The sequence below is a fragment of the Dromiciops gliroides genome, chromosome 2 (genome assembly GCF_019393635.1).
Source record: "Dromiciops gliroides isolate mDroGli1 chromosome 2, mDroGli1.pri, whole genome shotgun sequence".
Taxonomy (NCBI): Eukaryota; Metazoa; Chordata; class Mammalia; order Microbiotheria; family Microbiotheriidae; genus Dromiciops; species Dromiciops gliroides.
The window spans coordinates 175,129,212-175,152,264 of record NC_057862.1 but is presented as its reverse complement, the minus strand read 5'-3'; the positions used below and the strand labels follow the sequence as shown (position 1 = coordinate 175,152,264).

General features: G+C 45.6%; 1 protein-coding gene across 3 annotated transcripts; it reads right to left on the bottom strand.

Annotated features, from left to right (window-relative positions):
- Window positions 1-1,283: 1,283 nt before the first annotated feature.
- Window positions 1,284-11,983, bottom strand: RABGGTA (Rab geranylgeranyltransferase subunit alpha). Of its 3 annotated transcripts, none has more exons than XM_043989692.1 (17): window positions 11,618-11,983; window positions 11,160-11,217; window positions 10,744-10,854; window positions 10,485-10,609; window positions 9,891-10,078; window positions 9,305-9,508; window positions 8,637-8,720; window positions 8,404-8,486; window positions 8,186-8,287; window positions 7,942-8,041; window positions 7,491-7,542; window positions 7,214-7,302; window positions 6,950-7,038; window positions 6,698-6,814; window positions 2,241-2,354; window positions 1,933-2,020; window positions 1,284-1,512 (listed from the first exon to the last, which is right to left on the bottom strand). In XM_043989692.1, exons 2-17 carry the CDS (start codon window positions 11,160-11,162, stop codon window positions 1,364-1,366), a joined length of 1,698 nt encoding a protein of 565 aa, XP_043845627.1. In that variant the 5' UTR covers window positions 11,163-11,217; window positions 11,618-11,983; the 3' UTR covers window positions 1,284-1,363. The 3 variants fall into 3 exon arrangements, with proteins under 3 accessions (XP_043845627.1, XP_043845626.1, XP_043845625.1); XM_043989691.1 differs by having other exon boundaries at window positions 11,614-11,982; XM_043989690.1 differs by lacking the exons at window positions 11,160-11,217; window positions 11,618-11,983 and having other exon boundaries at window positions 10,744-11,032.
- Between the last annotated feature and the right edge of the window lie 11,070 nt (window positions 11,984-23,053).

Sequence of the window (23,053 nt, the reverse complement as noted above, 5' to 3'; positions counted from 1 at the left end):
GTACGTGACTGCTGATCCCTGTAGTCTCCACATCTTCCTATAGGCTGAGGCTGGGGGAGGCATGGTACAGGAAAGATAAGCAGGGTCAGAACCACTTGACCTGCAGGGGAATGGCAAAGTTGGGTGTTTATATAATGCCATGGAGACAGGAAGAGGTTGGGCAGTCTTGGTGAGCATCAGGGTGTGTATACACAGGTGAGCTCAGGGACATTCCCTAGGAAGCCAGTCTTTATTAGTCTTTCAGCCTTCCCACCCATTTCAATGAATCCTTTTTTTTTTTTTTATCATTCCATGACAAGTTTGGACACAGGGCTCTGGTCTGAGCTCCTCCTCTTTCCCCCTCTGAGGGAGTCACTTTGGCTTAAATTATAAAATGTCAGAACTGGACCATCCACAGGATCATGTCATCCAACCCTGAGGTTGTGGATGAGGGCACATGACTTGGCCATGGTCACAGAAGACAGCGACTGTGTCACAAGTAGAAAGTAGGTCCGGAAAGAGGAGTATGTATGTATATATGTGTGTGGAGAAGGACAGGGATGGGAACAGAGATGGAGATAGAGGAGGGCCAGGCACCAGCTGGGACCTCTGTACCACAGCAGATGTGAGGCACCTTCAAAAGTAGTTCCTCAATGGGACAACTAGGTGGCACAGTGGATAAAGCACCAGCCCTGGAGTCAAAAGGACCTGAGTTCAAATCCAGTCTCAGATACTTGACACTAGCTGTGTGACCCTGGGCAAGTCACTTAACCCTCATTGGCCCCCCCCCCCCCCAAATCCTAGCAAAAGTAGCTCCTGGCACTAGGTTTCACTTCTACCAACAATTAGGGACATTTCTAGAGCATTTTCAAGTTTTCCAAGTGCTTGAAACACATTAGCTTATTTCATCCTCACAACAATCTTGTGAGGGGGATGCAGGCATCATGGACCTTTTATAGATGAGGAAATTCACCCCGGCCACTCAGCTAGTATCTGAGGTGGAATCTGAACCCAGGACTTCCTGACGCTCAAGGCCAGCAAGCCATTTCCTATGCCACACTGTCTCTAGCAGTAGGCAAAGAGAAGCCGAGTGCGAGGTGACAAAGAAGGGGCTCCAGGACAGGGGACACAGAGGCTAGTTTCAAGGGACAGAGAAACAGACACAAGTCATTGCCCTTGCCCTTTCCCTCCCTGCTTCTAGTTCTCCTCAGGCCCAGTTAATATTCTAGGCCAATCCCTGCCCTTTCTGCATTACTCCAGAACTTGAAGGACGGCGGTGGTAGCTCATCAGCCCAAATGGAGGTTTTTCTATCCTTTATTCAGTTCAAATAAATTAAAGGTCAAGGGTGGGAAGGGTACCCAGGGGATGTAGTGGGGGAGTCCCCTAGGTCAGGATTCTGTCCACACCAGGTAGCAGGGCCCTCAGCTCCTCTGGAGCGGCCTCTAGCTGGCAGAGGGGGTTGCGCTCCAGGCTGAGGAGGGCCAGCTTTGGGCAGGAGGCCAGAGTCTGAAGGGCCGAGGCATGCTGAAGGCCTAAATCGGGCAAGTCAAGGAAAATGGAGGCATCATTTCCAGCGCCTCAGAGAGGTGGCCAGACACTTGTGTATGATCTGCATCTGCTGTTGGACACTGACTTCAGAGACAAAGGGAGAGAGGGGACAGGGCCTCCTGAAGCCCCCTATTTGTCTCCCTCGGAATAACTGGGTTTAATACAACTACTTCCACATGAAGAAGAGCACAGTCTGATACAACATGGGCAAATCAATGAAAATGACATATACATAAAATAGAAGCAGTAGTAACATCTGTCTAATTAATCCTTTAACTCCTGCTTTGTTCTTCAGGAAGAACACTCCTGGGAATTCACAAGGCACTGTTTTACCCATTCTGGATCCCTTCTATGTGCCAGCCCCAGCTCCACTTTCTGGCCTAAGTACCACGGGGTTAGGATACGGTTGTCACACAGGGAAAGCTCCTGTAGTCTGGGCAGATTAACAACGCCCTCCACAGACTCTATGGCATTTCCATCTGCCTGCAAGACCTAAAAAGAGATTAAGTGGATGTAAGCAAGCATGGCGTCACTGTGGCATTCATGAGGGCCGTGGCTGGGTAGCTCCTGTTGAGCAGAAAACAAGAAAGGCTATGGCTGGGGCGTTAAGGATGGAGGAGCACTAGGGTCAGCAGCATGGGAGGAGCAGGAGGAGATTCCTCAGAAGAAGCAAAGGAGAAAGGGGCAAAGGAGGAAGCAAGAAATCTCTTACCTCAAGGCAGCGCAGCATAGCCAGGGCAGGAGGCAAACTTCTGAGCAGGTTGTGGGAGAGGTTAAGATGAGTGACCAACAGCAGCTGCTCCAAGTGGCAGAGCACAGTCAAATCCTAAGGAGAGAAGTGAGGCTAAAAGACAGACAGGAAGTAGTGTCCAGGAAGACTTTAGTGGAAAGTCCCCAGAGACGGGGAGCTCTGATGTGGGAGTCATTCCTTCAGAATTTTATTGAGCTTCTACTAGATCCGTAATACTTTGCCAAAGACTGAAGGTGACACGAAGTTAAATCTGGGGAGACTGCCAGAAGTCGCACTCCCCCAACCCGCCACTCTCCCTCTTAAACAATAAAAGGCAGTGCATTCTCACTGCCCAGACAGTGAGTGATCCAAGCCACTGGTGCTAGAGAAGTTCAGAGGCAGGAGGGTGTGAACTGGATTCGATGGAGCAGGTGGGATTCAGGTAGGTAGAGAGGAAGGGAGAAAGGTATTCCAAGCAGGGGGACACCAAAACTAAAAAGGTACAGTAGCTGTAACAGGCCCAACATGTTTGAGAAACCCTGGGAAGACCAGTCTGGCTGGAGCAAAGGGTTCATGTTGGGAAGCAGCTGCAGATAAAGGTGGAAAGGTAGGCTGGGGAAAGTCTTGGATGTCAAGAAAAGTAGCATGAACTTTATCTTATGAGCAATGGGAACCTTTGAGAGAGAGCATGGTATGTATGGCTGGCAGAGATTTTTCACTAGACATTTTAAACTGCATGTCCCAGAGACATCTCAAACTCATGACATCTAAAAAGAAGTCATCTCCCCCTGGCCCCACAAAAAAACCCCCAAAACAACCCATCATTTCTCTCCCAAACTTGTTTATTTCTGTCAAAAGCACCACCATTCTTCTAGTCTCTCAGGTTCATAACCTTGGTGTTATCCCCAGCTGTGTATTCTCTCTCACCCCATGTATCCAATCAGTGGCAAAACGTGCTTCTCTATCTTCACAACATTTCTTAAATACCATCCCTTCTCTACTCACCCATCTTACCATCAGAGTTCAGGCTGCTAGTTCAGCCTCTAGTTCATTCACGCTGCTAACTGGCCTCCCTGCCTCAAGTCTTTCCTTACATCCACCACAGCGATGCCAAAGTGATGGTCCTGAAGTATGGGTCTGACCACAACACTTTCAAACTCCAGTGGCTCTTCCTGCCTCTAAGATAAAACAGTCCCTTCTCTATTTAGCTTTCACAACCAAGGCAGACCTCTTTTTCCAACCCTCTACATTCTGCAATCAGCCAAGCTGGCCTCGTCTCTGTCCCTACCTCACTCAGGACTCTCTTTACTGAACCTGTGCCTCTGTATTAGTTGTTCCTCCTATCTCCTCCTCCTTCCGGCCACCTCTTCCTTCAAGATCCAGTTCAAGCACTACCTTCTGCTTTCCCACAAAGCCTTTCCTGGTGCCCCTCCTCCTCTCAAACTTCAATGCGGCTCCTTCAATAGAACTTCTTTGTATTTATTCTCCTTATGTTTATTCTCTATATGCCTGCATATTCATTCCTGTTATCTCCTCAGTAGAACAGAAGCTCCTTAAAACAGAAATTGTTGGGGCAGCTAGGTGGTGCAGTGGATAGAGCACTGGCCCTGGATTCAGGAGGACCTGAGTTCAAATCCGGCCTCAGACACTTAACACTTACTAGCTGTGTGACCCTGGGCAAGTCACTTAACCCCAACTGCCTCACCAAAAACAAAACAAAACAAACAGAAATTGTTTCATTCATTGTACCTGTGTCCTCAGGGGGCCTAGTACAATGTCTGGCACACAGTAGGTAACAATAGAGTTACATAGGGTTAAGTAGGTTAACCAATACCTGTGAAATCGCAGGGTTGAACAACAAACAAAAAGAATTTCTGAGCAGGAGAGTGACATGATTAAAATGACATTTTTAGAAGAATAATCCAGCAATGATGTGGAGCAGTGGGATCAAACTCCAACAGACAAGTTTCTGCTAGCCCCATGATAACCACAAATTACCATTATCCATGTTGTATTGAATTTGTATGTATTTTGTTAGATATTTCCCAATTACATTTTTTTTTCCAATTACATTTTGCATACATGGCAGTTTTGCTGCTTTTGGGCTATGAATATGACCCATCTGATGTGGAGGGACCCTAAGAGAGCAGTTAAGTTATTACTATAGTCCAGGTAAAAAGGGCCTGAATGAGGGTTGTAGTGATAGAAATAGTGGGAAAGGGATAGATATAAGAAAATTCAGAGGAAGACCTGAGACAATCATTGGATAATTGGGGGGCAGGGGGGGGGGGAAGAAGGAGAGAAGAAGGATAAAATGATGTCAAAGTCTTAAAATTGGGCAGAAGAATGACCATTGGCAGAAACAGGGAAGCTAGGAGGGGAAATGACTTGAGTGGAAAGGTGATAAATTCAGTTTTAGACAAATGGAAAACTCTAATCAGTAGTTATACATTCATAATTAGAGATGAATCAATCATCAAACAAGCATTACTTACTTTATGATAGGGACCATGCTATGTTTTGAAGATATAAAGAAAAAGCAAAAACAGTCCCTGTCCTCAAGGAGCTTAAATACTAATCAGAAGATATTATATATATAAAAAAAAAGATATTATATACATTAGATAATTCAGAGAGAGAAGAGAGAAAGTTTTAGGAGTCAACTGAGGTTAGAAGGAAAGTAAAGAACATTGTAAAAAAATACTTAAAGCAGTACTTGAACTAAAAACAAAGTGGGCACCAATCAATAGGGATGTGGCTGAAAAACTTATATTATGCAAATAATGGAATATTATTACATCATAAGATATAAAAAAAAGAATTCAGAGAAACTTGAGAAGAATTGTATGAACTTATGAAGAGTGAAATGCAGAGAACCAGGAAAACAAATAAATGCCTGAAGATGAAGCATGCCTCCTTTGGGCAAAGAGGTGCTAGATCAGAGGCTCAAAATGAGCCCTACATTTTTTCTTTTTTTTGCAGGGCAATGAGAGTAAAGTGACTTGCGCAGGGTCACACAGCTAGTAAATGTCAAGTGTCTAGGGCCGGATTTGAACTCAGGTCCTCCTGAATCCAGGACCAGTGCTTTATCCAGAGACCTACATTTTCTTTAAAAGCATAAAAAACATCCTCTTTCTACCTCCTCCTCCTTGGAAGCTAATCATGGAATCAAGACAACTGGATGGGAGGTTATTTGACCCAATCCCCTACATATGGCCATAAGTCATTTTTATAACTAGAATGTATTCAGTAATAGCACCCCCAAAATCCCAAGGTAAGTCACAAAGGATGGGAACCAACTATGTTTGAAAATCTTCCCTAAGTCTGGGTTCTGAGGCCTAAGATTTGAGGGCTGAGGACCCATAATGAAAGATGTTATCATCCCACCTCTAGAAGAGAGCTGGATATAGGGGCAGCTAGGTGGTGCAGTGGATAAAGCACTGGCCCTGGATTCAGGAGGACCTGAGTTCAAATCCAACCTCAGACACTTGACACTTACTAGCTGTGTGACCCTAGGCAAGTCACTTAACCCCAATTGCCTCACCAAAAAAAAAAAAAAAAAAAGAAAGAAGAGAGCTGGATAAACTGTGAATGTAGAGTGAAGCATACTTTGTGTTACTTTCTCTGTTGTTTAATTTTGTGGAGACCTACATTTTCATACATGATCAATATGTTGATTTAACTGCACTAATGTGTTTACAAGGGAGAATGATTGAGTGTGTAGTGTTAGAAATCCAAAAAAAAAAAAGAGAGAGAGAGAGAAAGGAATAAAAGAATCTAAAGGATTTAAAAATACACGCAAGAAAAAAGTTCAAAAGAGAACATAAACAGGGTTATTTTGTTACTCTCTTGTTAAGTTAATATATGGTTTGTTTGTTTTTTTAAGTTTTGCAAGGCAGTGGGGGTTAAGTGACTTGCCCAGGGTCACACAACTAGTAAGTGTCAAGTGTCTGAGGCCGGATTTGAATTCAGGTACTCCTGAATCCAGGGCCGGTGCTTTATCCACTGCGCCACCTAGCTGCCCCAATATATGTTTTTTTGTTTTTGTTTTTGTTTTTTTAGTGAGGCAATTGGGGTTAAGTGACTTGCCCAGGGTCACACAGCTAGTAAGTGTTAAGTACTTGTCTGAGGCCGGATTTGAACTCAGGTACTCCTGACTCCAGGGCCGGTGCTCTATCCACTGCGCCACCTGGCTGCCCCCCAATGTATGTTTTTTAAAAGCAAAGTGACAGATTCAAGGTTTCATATACAATCCTCAGTGCCAGGTGCTTAATAAATTATTTTTTTTTTAAAAGAAAAGCTCAGAGTGTGGATGAGTTTTCTGAGTGTCAGTAAGGACTAAGTCAGTAGGAGGACAAGGAGTAAGGTATGGGCCTGGGCCAAAGGAGATTCATGAGCAAGGGGGATGAGTGAGACTGTTGGGGATGGGGCAGCCATACCTTGTAAGACAGGTCCAGCACTCGAACTTCAGCATACTCCATCCTGAGGATGTGGTTCTCCATCAAGAACTTGCTTCGAAGATCATCCAGGTATGAAGCCCGCATTGGGTCCACTACCTTGCAGGAGGGATGGACGGATGGGGGTCAACTGACTACTCCCATTCCCCACCCTTCCATGTGCTGCCTCAGGGCCCTAAATGAGCCCTAACCCTTAATTCCTGGGCTTGCTTCTCTTGTGCTCTTGCCACTTACCTTGAGGGTCTGAAAATACTTCAGAGTGTCCTTCTCATACACCAGCGGATCCAGTGCCCGCATCAGCAGAATGATAGTCAACAGGCACCCTGAGAGTGAGGATGGTGGTGGTGGGGGAGGGAGCAGGGCAGACAGTCTATCCCTAGTTCCTCCTCCTGTCTAACTCTTCCCACTGCCCAAGATCCATCGATCAGGAGAGGCAAGGTCTCCAGGAGAGGGAGCTCCCTGAAGGGGCAGGCTCTTGGGGGTAGAGAGGGACCTCACATTTGTTGTCTGGTTCCAGGTCCTGCAGCTCCTTACAGGACTCCAGCTCCGACTGTAACACAGTTGACTTCTCCACCGATAGCTCCGTTCTGACAGGTGGGCAGAGCAGGGGAGGGATGAGGACCACATACCTGCTTTTTCTCACCTTCCTATACCCCAGAGCCTCAAGTATCCTAGAAAATGACTGCCCCCAAGTTTTTAGACCTTTGTGCCAGCTCCACAATCCCCCAGTACACACATTCCCCCAGATGTGACCCTTTTTTATCTCCCCCATCACCTGAACAGTTGCTCATCTGTGGCAGAGTCTTGGCACCAACTTTCTCTTCGATCTAGGGGACAGATTAGGACAAAGGAAGGGAGTCTGTGAGAAGGGGTTGGAGGAATGAAAGAATTTGGTGGGGACAGGGTACATGGGGCTACACATTTATTAAAAGCCTATTATATGCAAGGCACTTTCCTAAAAATTGGAAATATGAAGATGAAGATGAAACAGAAAACAGCACAGTCCCTCTCCTCAAGGAGCTTACAATCTAACAGAGCAAGGAATTTACACATGTACACAAACAAGGTAGACTGCAATAGGGGCAAATGAGAGTCAAATAAAATACTCTGGGAAAATTTGTATAGGGAAAGATTATTTTCAGGTAGAATGCCTCTAAAAGACTTGGAGAAGTAGTGGTGAACTGGGTGAAGAGAAGGGGGAGTGGGACTAGGAAGATCTGTATTACCTTTGTAAAGCACACACTCCTTCCGGACATCACCCCACATCAGGATGAATGAATGTTGAGAGGAATGGCCATTAAAGGAGTCAGTTGGCAGGTCACACAGCTAGAATAAGCTAGGTCAAGGAAATACTATAGAATCCACCAATTTTTCAGCCCCAAGTCAAAGCTGAACCCCGTGTGTGTGTGTGTGTGTGTGTGTGTGTGTGTGTGTGTGTGTGTTTTTTCTTGAGTGAAGGGAAGGGGATACCCAGACATGGTTGGGCCGGTTTCTGCCATCTGGTGTCCTCCAGTCTACCAATAGGGGAGACTCATCCACCAGCAGCATCACAGTCTCTGCACCAGGGTCCACCTATGTAAGAAAACAAAAGGTAGGCAACAGATAAGCCCCATCTCCCACTGCTCCCGCATACACATACTTTACTCTTTTCTCTCCCTTCTCCTCTCATGTATATAGCAAGAACTCACAATTATGGGCCGAGAGAAGCAGACAGTCAAACAGGCCTCATTCCGGCTCACATGGAGGCAGCGAATGGCATCCTGAGGGTCAGCTATGGGGGCCAGGAGTAAAAAGGCAGTAGGGTGAGGAAGTGGCACTCATTTCTGATTCACTTCCCTTGATGCCCAAATAGTTCATAATCTTCTCTGCAGCCTTCCCACACCCTCACCTCAAACTATCAGGCAAACCTCCAATTCCTTACCTCGACCCAGGAGCCATCTGTGATAGAACCAGGCACTCTGGTCATTGGGATCTGTGAAGAAGGCATTCTGGACCAGCTCCAGCTCTCCAAGAAACATAAAAAAAAGGAAGCTGAAGTTAAGACCCAGGAGCCTGACTAACTCAACCTAACAGTTCCACTGCCTCTCTTCTCCCCAACTCCCTTCCGAGAACCAGGCCCCTCATCTAGCTCACTGACCTTTGGGACTGTAGGCATTGACCTCTCTTTCCCTTAAACTGGTCTTAGAGTCTGTACCATACTATTCAACACTCAGGTATATGTTGTTCTGGATCATTCAATATTGTTTGATATATTTTGTTTCTTGTCTCTCAAGTTAAGTGGTAAGCTCAAGGGCTTTTCTGTTTCTATATTATCAATCCACAATACCTAGCACATTGCTAACCTTGTAACAGGTAGCTCAATAACTACTGACTGACCTCAGAATTTCACTTTTCTCTGCCCTGATTCTATGATTCCTGGACTCCAGGTTTCTATCTATCCTTCCCTCTTACCTGTAACCTCTCTATTTCTGAACCAGACAGTGATGATTTGGAGGTTATCTGGGACCTACCAGTCTTTACCCCTCCCTTCTTTCCATTTGATTCTTATGCGCCACCCCACCCCTCCAACCCTGCCCCACTCACACTCACCTCGTAGTAGAATATCTTCAGGAAGGCGTCCTGGTGGCCGAGAATCTGGAATTGGCTGCAGCTTGGGCAGGAGGCAAGATCGGTAGTGCCAGGAGGAGTAGTTGGAGAAATTTCGAGTAATGAGGCTGTCAGTAAAGGCTAGCTCCTCTGCTGGTGGCACAGCTGCATTTTGGGCCACAAACCGCCGGTAATCCCAGCAATGAACTGTGGATGGCAATGTATCTCAGACCCAGGGGCTAGGAGGAGGCACCCCCTACTCCTAGCTTCCAGAATTATCTTTGTTTGTTTTTTTGGTGGGGCAATGAGGGTTAAGTGACTTGCCCAGGGTCACACAGCTAGTGTCAAGTGTCTGGGGCTGGATTTGAACTCAGGTCCTCCTGAATCCAGGGCTGGTGCATTGTACCACCTAGCTGCCCCAGAATTATCAACTGTGGTGTTATCTGGTCCTATGGGAACATATCATACATGCAGAAATCTACTCAACTGTCACTCTACCAACCAGCTCAGGAGTCCCATCCCACACTCTCTTGTTTGGATAAGGGTGGGATGGGGTGTAAGAAATCAGGTAAATTTGTGGGGCACGTACAGTTACGTTCATCAGCTTCTAGAAACTTGGCACACAATTCCAGCTCATGGGTCCAATTGGGTTCAGGCAGGCGGCCAAGTAGCCAGCATCGATGATGCCAGGTTCCATAGGACTTGGGATTCACCCGTAAGCAACTCTCCAAAAACCCTAGTTCGGCTGTCACTAGGGCTGAAAACTCCTCAGGGGACCTAGGCCAAGACGGTGATAATTGGTGAATCTCAAGTCTCTTCCTAAATCTCCAATTCGAGGCCATACTGCTGATACTTACTACCTATTGCCCAGAAACCCTGTTCTCTGTACTATAACCCAATGTCAACATCACCATCCCTCGTTTTGGGGAGTCTGGTCCTCCCTATCACACACCCAGCCTGGAAGTACATTCCAGGTCTGTCTGCAGGGTCTTAGCACCAGACTGAGGGTGAATATCCAATCTCAAGTGGACTGTACCACGAGCCTCGGGCTGTCCAGCAGCAGGGATGAGAAACCACACCTGGCCCCTCGTCCTGGACTACTACCATTCCCGAGGTCCTGGGTCAAGGGCAGGGATGACCCTGGGGAAGGGGAGCCCTGCCCCCCCAAAAGGAAGGAACGCACTTCTGAGTCTCCAGTTTCATCAGCACCTCCCGCCGGCAATTCCACAGGGTGGCAAAGTCGGGGTTCGCCCCCAGGATTTGGCTGGTCAGCTCCAAGACAGATTCATCCAGCTGGCCCTCCTGTCGCTGCAACCAAGGGGACACCCCTGTTCGGTGGTCCTGCCCCGGTCATTCTATCTCCCCCCAAACCGACACACTCTCTGCTGTCCCCCCCACCCCAGGGGGTCGAGGGACCAGGGCGGGAGTTGGGGGGCTTCCACCTTCTGGAAGATGGCCTCGGTGGCCTCCTGGTACAGCTTCAGCTTCTGCTCCCGCTCCACCCGCTTGGCCTCGGCCTGCTCCTCGGTGGTCTTCACCTTCAGGCGGCCGTGCTGCGGATAAATGAAGGGGGACGACGTCGAGGCCCTGCCTCTGAAGCCTCCAGGATCCCCAGTGCCGTCCATGGTCGCCTCCCAAGTGCCAGGTGCTGAAGGGAGGCCAGCTCTGGACCCCAGGGCTGCAGGCTCCCTCTCTGAGCTTCGGCGGTTTAGGAGAAGCCCGAAGGGTTGGGATCAGAGGTCAGAGAGGCAAGTTACCTTAAAGGTCAGGGGTCAGGGAGGAGCGGTCCATTGGAGAAAGGGAGGGGGAAGGAAGGAGAGGGAGGGGAAGATTGGGGAGGGGGGCGGGTAGGTCTCACCATGATGCGGAGGCTCAGGGTTCCGGGTGGGGCGCAAGGTCAGGTGACCAGGTAAGGCCTGAATGCAAAAGGTGACAATCATCTGGGGATGCCGCCCCATGGTCCAGGCACGCCCCCAGTGGACCGGTCCGCCCCTCCCCTCCCGGCCTTCCTCCCGGAAGTGGCTCGGGCCTGAAGGCAGGGACGCGGTTGAGAGCTAAGTAAAAAGGTTGGTTGGGTCAGACCTCTGCACAGAACCTGGGGAGTGGGGGGAGAGGGTGAGGTGTGCCGCAGCCCCAGTGTCCCACTCAAGCCCGGCCCATCCCCGCTCCCCCTGCCAGGGCTGAATCACATGGACTAGCCCAGCAGCTCGCGTGCTCCGCCGGGCGATGCCACCGCCGGCCCCAGGGGAGGGAGGCCCGGGTCCCTGGGTGGGGGGAGGGGGGAAACTGGTGCATGGACGAAACCAACTTACCCACCTGCGGGGCGTCCGGAGGGAGGCGCAGGAAACGCCTGGCTGCAGGGGGCGGCGGTGGCGGCGGCGGCGGCAGCAGCGGCGGAACCGGGTTGGGAGGTGCGCGCCAGCGAGACGGGGAGGAGCTGCCGGCTAGGACGGCGCCCCTCCCCTTCTAAGCGGGTGGAGATTCGTTCTTAAAGGGGTAGGGCCGGACGGCCGGACGTGTGGTCGAGGAATAAGATGATTAGACTGCACTCCCCCCCCCCCCCCCGGGGGCCTTGCACGGGTGCAGGGAGACGCTCAGAGAGGTTCCGGGACTTGGCCGAAGTCCGACAACGAGGATCAAAGCCAGAATTCAGACCAAGGTTCCCAGGCTGGTTCCGTCCACGGCCACCTCCTTTTCCCTACCCCCAAGCCACCTCCCTCCACTGTGGGATCAGTTTCGCTTGGAGGAGTGTCCCTCCCCTCCCCCCGCCCCGTCCAGTCCTCAGCCCTGGGGACAAGCGAGGGTTATGTGAGGTTACGTGGGTGAGCATCTGGTCCGAGAATATTAGAGCCACTGACAGCTCTGTGATGTTGGGCTAGTCACTTCCCCACCCCCAACCTCCCCCGGGCCTCAGTTTTCCTATCTGTAAAATGAGGGAGGTGGACCTAATAATAGCTAACATTTATATAGCAATTTCTGAGTGCTAAGCATTTTACAGTTATCATATTGGATCCTCACAACAACCCTGGGAGGTAGGTGCTGTTATTATACCCATTCTATAGATGAAGAAACTGAAATTAAGTGACTTGCCCAGAGCCCCGCTGCTGCCTGATAACACAGTTGGTAGGAGCACCCAACCTGGAGTCAGGAAGACCTGAGTTCAAGTTCCACCTCAGATATGACCCTTATTATTAGATAAGACCCAAGCAAGGCCTTTAACCTCTCTTAGCTTCAATTTCTTCATCTACAAAATGAGAATAATAGTATCTACTTCTCAGGGTTGCTGTCAGCATCAAATGAGATGACATGTCATATGAGATATGAAGAGATTTGCCAAGCCTCAAGTGCTTTGTAAATGCTCTCCCAGTGTGCCCAGGTATTGTCCAAGGTGCTGCTCATGTTAAATGTGTTCTATTTAACAGCTCTGTGTGTGTGTGATTTTGTTATTTTGAACAAATGGTTACTGGGCACCAACTGTGCTTGGCACCCAGCATTCACTTTTCTAGGTGCTCGGTCTGAATCAGAAGATGCATAACTACAAGCAGCTGATTCTGATGGGTGAGAGGAGATGCTCATGAGGCCACCGGAGAACTGGCTAGCACAGGGTATGAGCAAAGAACCATCAACAATTAGGAATGAATGGGAGAGAGCATCTACATATACTTCGACCCCACTGTGTACAGGAGGCAAAGGGGACCCAGAGACTTCCGGAGGGCAATGGAGCTGGGACTAGAAACTCCTTAATCCCAGTAACACTCTTTTTACAGTGACACAGCTGCCTTCTCTGCTACATCAAGCTGTTTCATATTCTTCTTAGGAATAGGTATAGATCAGAAATAGATAAACTAGTGTTAAGTTGGAAGGTGCAAACTAAAAATTGTATGAAAGACCATTGGAAGACATTATAAGAAGGGAGTAACATTACTATTAATTATAAAGCATTATACAATTTACAAAATGCCTTCATATAGAGGATTTCATTTGATCTTTTCAACAGCTATGAGGTATCTAGGGTTGGTATCATCATCCTCCATTTTACAGACAGGGAAACAGGCCCAGACAGAGGACAGAATTAAGGCAGGAGACTAAGTTTTCTGACACAGTCTCCTTGCTCTTCCATCAACAATCTAGTCCATCTCTTGGCACTAGCCATTTTCTCTGTCTGGCCCCTTTACCTTGCCCTTACTCCTCATCTCCACCTACTGGCTTCTTCTAAGTCCCAACTAAAACCCCATCTTCCACGGGAAGCCTTTCCCAACCCCTCTTATTTCCAGTGCCTTCCCTCTGTTATTTCCCTCTATTTCTCCTGTGTGGCTTGTTTGTATATGTGTTTATTGTCTCTTCTGTTAGAATGTGACTTGCTTGGGGAAGGGACTGTCTTTTGCCTCTTTTTGTATCCCCAGTGCTTAGCACAGTGCCTGATAGGTACTAGGAGCTTAATAAATGGTTATCGATTTATTGATTTCCACTATACCCCATTAGCCTACATACTTGTGTATATACATTCTTTTGTGAGCAGCTATGGTTCTCTAAATTTATGTTGTATGATTGTGGGTGGTTGTGTATTCCCACAAGCTTTATTACCAATGCTTATCTATTTTCTCTACTTTAGAGTATAAACTCCTTGAGATCCCAGGCTGTGGCTGCTCTCATATATTCCTCTCATTGGTTCATTTTAGTCAAACTTTTTTTCAGAATAGAATACCTTCCAAATACTTACTATAAAATATATAACAAATATCTATACCAAGTGTATGTTTATATATGTTTACATATTATACATCTATCATCTATCTATGTATAAAATATATACAAAAATGTGTCCCAAACCCACAGTGCCACCAATCAACCTATTCCTTTGAATCCAACTACTGGATTCAATAACCTTGTCCTAGGTACCTTGAGGAGTCACAATAATAATCACACATATATTGCTTTGCAGTTTATAAAGCACTTTATGTACATGGTCTCATTTGCTCTCCACAGCAACCCTGTAATGCAGTTATTGCAAGTTGTTTGATACCCACTTAGATATATAGAAACTGAGGCTCAGGGAAGTTATTTGACTTAACCAGAGTCATATAACTAGTAAGTAGTAAAGTAAGGACTTTCAAACTCGGGTTCTCTAACATGAAATCCAATTCTTTTGCTGCTATGTTCCATATATTCCAGCTGTCTTCTTGGCAATTTGTCAACTATCTTGACACCCTGTAAAATAATCTACCATGCACGCAGTGTCCTGATGAGGGACCCCCTCTCCCAGTTTATAATTTCAGGAAAGTCCCAACCACTGTGTTTTACTTCCTTTTACCCTGGCCATCTCCTCTGAGTCTCTACAACTGCTCTGCTCTGTACCTTTCCTTTCCTCCCCCAACCCTATTTCCCATGAATCAAATCAACTCTGCAATTGTCCCTAAATGGTGTTTATCAATCTATTCCCCTATGGGACTCACCATCCTTGTAACTTTCTGGATCAAAGTGCCTTAGCCTGGCCACCATTCCCTTCTGTGTGTTGTTTTCCCCCTTAGAATGTAAAACGTCTTGAAGGTAGGGAATATACTTTTGTATTTGTATCCTGAATACTTGGCATAGTGCTTACATAAGCAATTAATAAGTAAATACTTTTTCATTAATTTACTACACTACTCCTATCTGAAGATGCTGATGCTTGTCTTTGATGGAAAGGGATAAAACACATATATATATATATACATATATATATATACATATACACACACACACACATATATATATATATATATACTCATATATATAAACATACACACACACACACATATACAAACAGTTGCCCAAAACTACACCTCTACAGAAATACATACAGAGTAATGAGGGAATTCAAAAGAGAAGGTTGTTAAATAGGAATGGGATTTTTTTTTTTTTTGGAGTGATCAGCATTACTGCAACTGGAAAGGTTTAGTCAGGGAAGGCTCCAGAGACAATGTGAGTGTTGGAGATGGCGTAGAGTTTGTTTTATAGTATGGAAAGGATCAGTAGGAAGGGAATTCAAAGCATGTTATGATTTGAAAGTGGGTGAGAGAAGGCAAAAATAGGTTTAACTGCTTATCACTGAATCAGGTGTCCTGGGAGGACACCTGGGAGTGGAATTCATGACAGGTCATTTGCTTAAAGGCAAAAGGAGTTAACAGGAAGGATATTGTGATGCATGAGCCAATTTGGACATAATGCTGATTTCTGAGGAGTACAGTGATCAAAATAATGCTTAAGGTTTATGAGTTCTACTGCTGTGTATAGGGAGAAGTGGAGGGAGGGGGATAACGTATGCATGTAGGCCCGTTAAGAAACCAAGGAAATGGCCTCAGACACTTGACACTTACTAGCCATGTGACACTGGGCAAGTTACTTAACCCTCATTGCCCTGCCAAAAAAAAAAAGAAAGAAAGAAACTGAGGAGATCCCATGGAGGAGGGCTATGCTGCAGTTATGGCCAGTGTGATTACAGTTGTGGGTTAAGAGTAAAGAAAAACCAGCTCTGAAGCTGCAGGCCTGTGATTAAGATTATAGGATTCAAACAAGTCATTCCCCAGTTGATAAATGGTCAAAGGATATGAACATGCAGTTTTCAAATGAAGGAATTAAAGCTATCTATAGCCATATGAAAAAATGTTCTAAATCACTTTTTTTTTTTTTTTGGTGGGGCAGTGAGGGTTAAGTGACTTGCCCGGGGTCACTTGCCCAGGGTCACACAGCTAGTAAGTGTCAAGTGTCTGAGGTCAAATTTGAACTCGGGTCTTCCTGAATTCAGGGCCAGTGCTTTATCTACTGCTCCACCTAGCTGCCCCCTCTAAATCACTATTGATTAGAGAAATGCAAATCAAAACAACTCTGAAGTACCACTTCACACTTATTCAATTGGCTAATATGACAGAAAAGGAAAATGATAAATGTTGGAGAAGGTATGGGGAAATTGGACACCAGTGCATTGTTGCCTGAGTTGTGAAGTGATCCAACCGTTCTGGAGAGCAATTTGGACCTTTGCCCAAGGGACTATAAAAATGGCATACCCTTTGATTCACCAATTCTACTACTAGGTATGTATCCCAAAGAAATCATAAAAAAGGGAAAAGGACCCACATGTACAAAAATATAACCGCTCTTTTTGTGGTGGCAAAGAATTGGAAACTGAGGAGATGCCCATCAATTGGGGAATGGCTGAACAAGTTGAGGTATATGATTATGATGGAATTGCTGTTGTTATTTGTCCTTCATTCTCAAAGAGTACCATGACATCAGGGGATGTCATGACTTGAAGTAAATTGGATTTAAGTGAGGGAGGGCTGTGCAAGGTCACCAACCTCACTCAGGAGAGAGAGAGAGAGAGAGAGAGAGAAGGAGGGAGGGGGAGAGAAGTTAGGATGACTAGAGATGGCCGCAGATGTTTTAAGGCAATTGGGGTTAAGTGACTTGTCTAGGGTCATACAGCTAATGTCTGAGGTGAGATTTTAACTCAGATTCTCCCAACTTCAGGGCCAGTGCTCTATCCACAGTGCCACTTGGCTGCCTCTTATGATGGAATACTACTGTGCTATAAGAAATGATGAGTAGGTGGATTTCAGAAAAACCTGGACTTACATGAATTGATGCCAAGTGAAATGAGCAGAACCAAGAGAACATTATACACAGTAACAGCAACATTGTGCAATGATCAATTATGATATACTTAGCTCTTCTCAACAATACAGCGATCAGGCAATTCCAAGACTCATGATAGATAATGCTATCCATGTCCAGAGAAAGAACTATGGAGTCTGAATGCAGATAGAGGCATACTATTTTCACTTTTCTTGTTTTTTTGTTTTTTTGTTTTTTCTTTCTTGTGGTTTTTCCCTTATGTTCTGATTCTTCTTTCACAACATGACTAATGTGGAAATTTGTTTACCATGATTGTACATGTATAACCTATATCAGATTGCTTGCTGTTTTAGGGAAGGGAGAGAGGAGGGGAGGGAGGGAGAAAAATTTGAAACTCAAAATCTTATAAATATTAATGTTAAAAATTATCTTTACATGTAATTGAAAAAATACTATTAAGTTTAAAAAAAGGATTATGGGATTTGAAGCTGGAAGGGAACTTAGAATCATCTCTTCAGGCCCAGGGTCACCCAGGTTAGTAAACTGTGCAGTTGGGATCCAAATTGAGGCCCTCTGGCTCCCAAGTCCAGAAATTCTTCCAGTACTTTAAGGACCTGTTGGCTGCTGCTCTTGGCTCCTCCGACACAGACCCCTCTCTGACTCATGAGAAGATTTTCATGAGATTCTGTGACTGAAAAACTTACCACTGTACCCCCAACTTGGTGAGGAGCCCCTGCCTGTGAACCAAAGACTCAGAATCCATCTCCAGGCCAATCCAACCAAACCTTTCCCATTGAGTACTGTCTGCTGAGCTAGCATTTGAGAGCCCAGACCCCTTCCATGCCATCTCTATGAGGTCTTAGAGAACATTAGTGGAACTTTCTACTATAGCACAGATAAATTGTTTGTTGAGATTTTTTGCACCTCTGAGCTTTCAGTTGCTCAGTTTTAAGACATTTTTGGTCGTTGTGATAGTGTGGTACATGAAGGGGAGTGGGAACTGGTGGAAGAGGAATAGGGAGAGGATGGTGAAGAGTCAGAGAGTCAGGGAAGCAAAATACTGGTAGTACCGAGAATAATGAATGGTCGCTGAATTGATGGTGGGGTGGAGGAAAGAATAGGGAGATAGCAATCATCATAATGGCTTATCTGTATTTGGCACTTTATGGGTTACAGTGCATTTGACAAAGATTTTCTCATTGATATATGCCCTCTCACAGTCTCGGAAATACCTGTGTGGTCTTGAGTCAAGATGTGAGGTGGAAGACATAGCAGAGGTTCTACTCATAAAAATGGAGAGGAAAGGGTCAGTCTGAGAAATGTTGCAGAACAGAAATGGGAGCAAAGGAAAGGGAACCTTTGGAGATAAATGCTAGGTTGCAGAGGTGAGGAGAGGGCAGCAGTCTTGGACAGGGGCCTTGGAAAACAGGGAGTGTTTGTGGATGGAGGGGGTGGGGTGGGGTGGGGTAGGAATGGGCTGGTTTGGGTATATTTCCTGCTATGGTCAGATAACCTAGAGGTGACAAGAAACCCAGGACAGAGAGAGACTGAGAGGTCAGGGCTGGAGATACATCTATGGGATAAGGAGTTTTCATTTTTTGTGCTTGTATCTGGAGCACCTAGCACAGTGCCTGGCAGGGTAGATGCTTTCCTTATAAATGCTTCCTGGTCGACCCATTGTAGGAATGGAGTGGGAACTTGGGGCCCAGGGTGGGGGGGGGCAGGTCTGACCCTGAACCATTCCCATTGTGAATAAGGGAAAGAGATGTCAAGAAAAATAAATAGAGGATGCAGAGAGTAAGCATCTGGAGTAGTGTAAGGAGAATCACAAGCACTATGAACTGGGAGCCAAAGCTAAAATTTCACAAAGACGGTAGTAGGCCTCCACCAGTCGCTGACGACCATGGATCAGCGCCTTGAAGAGCCACAGGCCACAGTGTGACTGTGCAGTCCGATACAGGAGCTGCAGCTCCTGAGTGACTTATAACCGGTAACTGCCGCATCCCGTGTTGTATCTGCCCCATGAGGAGTAGCTGGAGTGTCCTCTCCAGGGCGCTGGCCTGGGTGGATCAATATGGAAAACAAGCTGTTGCCCATGCAGCAGGTTTTCCCTCTTCACAACATTGGTGGATGCAAAGGAGAGGCAGAGCCAATACAGTTTGGCACCAGTGCCGCCGCAGGAGTTGCCAGAGAGATGTGATGTCCAATATCCAACTGCCTAAGGGACTCCGACTCCTGATTTTACCTCGGGGTTAAACTCCCAAAGCCTTTCCCATATATGGGTATAGCCGCAAGGCAGCAGAGGTTTAAAATCAGGGTTTCCTTCCCCATGGCAGGTTGCCTGCCAAGGCTAACGAGCCCCACCTGCCCGAAAAAGACGGTAGTCTCAGTATTAAAGATAACAGACAAATGCATGGGTTCTTAGAGCTAAAGCCACAGAATCATAGACTGTTGACTAGAGTAAGAAATGGACTCACACTTCATCAGGGCCCACATCCTACCCTATTATAGCATTTACCCTGCGACAAGATTTCGTTTAGGAGGTGAAAGAACTTGCTCACATTTACACAAGTAGTAAGTGGCAGAGCTAGGATTCAAATTCCGGTCCCATGACTCCAATTTAGCCATCTTTCAGTCTGGTTCATGAACACTCTTAGTGCAACCCTGATAAGTATTCATCCAGCCTTTGCTTAAAGACCTACACTGATGGAACTAACTCCTTCCCACCTGAGGCATCCCATTTCACTTTGGTACAACTCATTAAGAAATTCTTTGTTTACCTGAAACTTCCCTCTCCCTTAATAGTTTCCATCCATTGGTCCTAGTTCTAGCCTCTGGAACCATGTAAAACACGTTTCATGGTTATTCTGTGTGATAATAATAACTAGCATTTATATAGCAATTTAAGGTTTGCTAGAAGATTTACAAATATTTTCTCATTTGGTCCTCATAACAACGTTGGGAGAAAAGTGCTATTATGGTCCCCATTTGACAGATGAAGGTTAAATGACTTGCAGATTGTTGCATGTCTAAGTAAATGTCTGAGATTGAGCTTCAACTCAGGTCTTCCACACTCTCTGTCTAGGACTCTATCCACTGCACCATCTAGTTGTTTCTAGGCATAGACATATGACAGACAACCCTTCAGATACTTGAAGTCTGCTTTTGTCTTTGCTGAGTCTTTCGAGGTTTACACACTCTCCAGTTCCTTCAACCCAAATAGAATGGTTTTAAATCTCTTCGCCATCCTGATTTCTCTCTTTCTAAATAGGCGCCAGTTTGTCAACATCCTTCCTAAAAATATGACTTCCAGAATACAATCTCCAAGAATGGAATGCTTACCTGCCCAAGGGGTCTAAGAATGTCAGAGAATAGTAGAACAATCTCCTTCCATAATCTGGATGCTTTACTTCTATTAATGCAACCTAAGATTGTTTAACCTTTATTAGCTGCCCTGTCATACTGGTGACTTACAATGGGTTTGCAAACAACTAAAACCCTCAGAGCTTTTTAATATAGACTGCTGGCTCTTCTCTACTGTGTTAAATGATTTTTTTTTTCAAATGGTGGCAGAATTTTACATTTATTCCTCTTAAATTTAATTGTAACTTAAACTAAATTGTAACTTATCAGATCTGACCCATTATTCTACTCATCCTTCCTAGTTTACCCTCTGGAGCTCTGTAAAATTTGATTCAGCTCAACAAGGATTAAGGGCCTACTTTGTGCAGGACCCTATCTACGTGCTGAGGATTAGAAGACAGATAGGGCACAGGATCTGCTTTGATAGAATTTACAGTAACATCAGGACTTCACTGATGCTGAAGTCTGGGTCACCTCAGTAGCCCATGGAACTCAGGGCTGATTGGCCATTCCTAGTAGAGATGCCAGTGGGCATGAGCTCCAGGCTAGGTTTTAGACCCCAATGTCTCCAACATTAATCTTTGCCCTTTAATACATTTTGTCCCAACTGCTTATAAATGATAATTTTCAACTTGTATGAACTGATGTATAGCGAAGTGAGTAGAACCAAAAGAACATTGTGCACAGTGACAGCAATATTGTTTGATGAATGATCCAAGACAATCCCAAAGGACTAATGATGAAGCTTACTATCCAAGATGAAGCATATTATCCATACTGACCAGAAAGAATTGAAATTGATTGAACACAGACTAAAGCATGCTATGTTTTACTTTCATTTTTCTTTTATTCAAGTTTTCTCATACAAAATGACTAATATGTTGATGTTTTAAATAATTGAAAAAAATAAATGATCATTTCCCTACCCATTTCTTTTTCTTTCTTTTTTTGGGGGGGAGGCGGGCAGAGAGGGTTAAGTGACTTGTCCAAGGTCACACAGCTAGTAAGTGTCAAGTGTCTGAGGTCGGATGTGAACTCAGGACCTCCTGAATCCAGGGCCTGTGCTTTATTTTATTTATCCACTGTGCCACCTAGCTGCCCCCTCCCTACCCATTTCTAAACCCAGGTCATATGAGAAATTGCAGGAGAAGCATGACCTAGCAAAACAAATTTATTCCTTCTTTCATAAGTGTCAACTGGACCAGAACCAGCCTCTAACCTGAGGATGACCGGAGCCAAACAGAACAGGCTTGAGACAGGTGAGTCAGGATTTAATCAGGAGGTTTCATTTCAAAGTGAGGGAATGGCTTGCTGTGCCAAGGCCCCACCCCTGGTGGGGGGACCTGAAACACTATGGAGAGATCTCAATATTTGTGCCAAAGGCTACAGAGTGAGCTGTAGCCTTGACAATGAGGGGTAACAGCAATAATGTGACAAGTTTGATTTGTAGCAGGACTTTGTGACTGGAACATGGGTACTTGTCTGAGCTCAGAGAAGACCTGGTGCTGGTCAAAGCAATATAATGATTATGTGGTTTTGCAAAAGGGTGAGATCATCCAGAGGGTGAGTGCAAAGGATTGTTGTTTTGCCAAGCTCAGGGCACAGCTTGTTCAGTAGACCTTAGCTCTGGAAAAAAGGATGTCTCCTGATATCTTGTCAACAGCTATTCAAATATTTGAAGACAGTTATAATGTGCTCAACTGAAAGAGAGAATAACATTCTCATCTGTAAAGTGAAATTTTGTCATCTGTAGAAAAGAGGATTTTTCTTTTTTCTGGACTAAGCAACCCTAGCTTCTTTAGCCATTCCACTTTCTCCTCCACATGTTTTAGAAATAGCATCTCAGAGTTGCTAAATGACTTGCCACAATAGCTTGTTCATTCATTTGACATTGAACAAGCATTTATTAAGTGCCTACTGTGTGTAAAGGACAGTTAGTGGTAGATCTGAGACTACAGATCAGACCTCCTGACTTTTAGCATGCTACCTACCTTTACAATATAATTCTTACTCTTCAAGATGTAGCAACAGAAGGATAGAGAAGGGGTAATCAGGTTTGTCTGGGGAGAGATCACAGGTAACTATACTGAGAAGTTGCAATGAAGTGGTAAGGATGGATCAGTGAGAGGTCTGGGAAGTCCAAGCGGTAGCTACTAATAATTAGGGCTTTAGCAGTTAGCACAGTGCCTGGCACATAGCATAGTAGACACTTAATAAATGTTTATTGATTATTCTGAGAGTTGGGATCCATAGATTTCAACAGACTGCCAAAGTAGTCCATGACCCAAAAGGTCAAGAACCCCTGAATTAGAAGGAAACCAGAGATGTGGCCACAGGCTAAAGGAGTAAAGGAGTCAAACAATGGCTTCTTTAGAATTGGATATGCTTACAGACGGAAAAGAGAGCAAGAAGAACTGGTGATGTCAGAGAGGCTAAAAGTAAGATGGTGGTGTATAAACCAGGACATTGAGATGGACAGGGCTGTGGGGTAAAGACATAGGGAGGTAGATCAGAAAGGAGACCTCTCTGAGATTTCTGGGAAACGGGATGAAGGCAGCAAGAAGGCTTATGTCGAAATGGGTTGGTTTGATGGTCTTGATCTTCCAGGGGAAGATCAGGTCATCAGTGTTTAAGGGAGTGGAAGGAGAGAGCCTGAGGGATTTAGGAGAAAGTTGAATCCTTGACAGAGCCAATGTAAACTGGTGGAGGATGTCAAAAGGGCAATGAGAAAGTTACAGTAGTTGGGGGAGGAGGAAAGGGGCAGAATTGGGCTGGTGG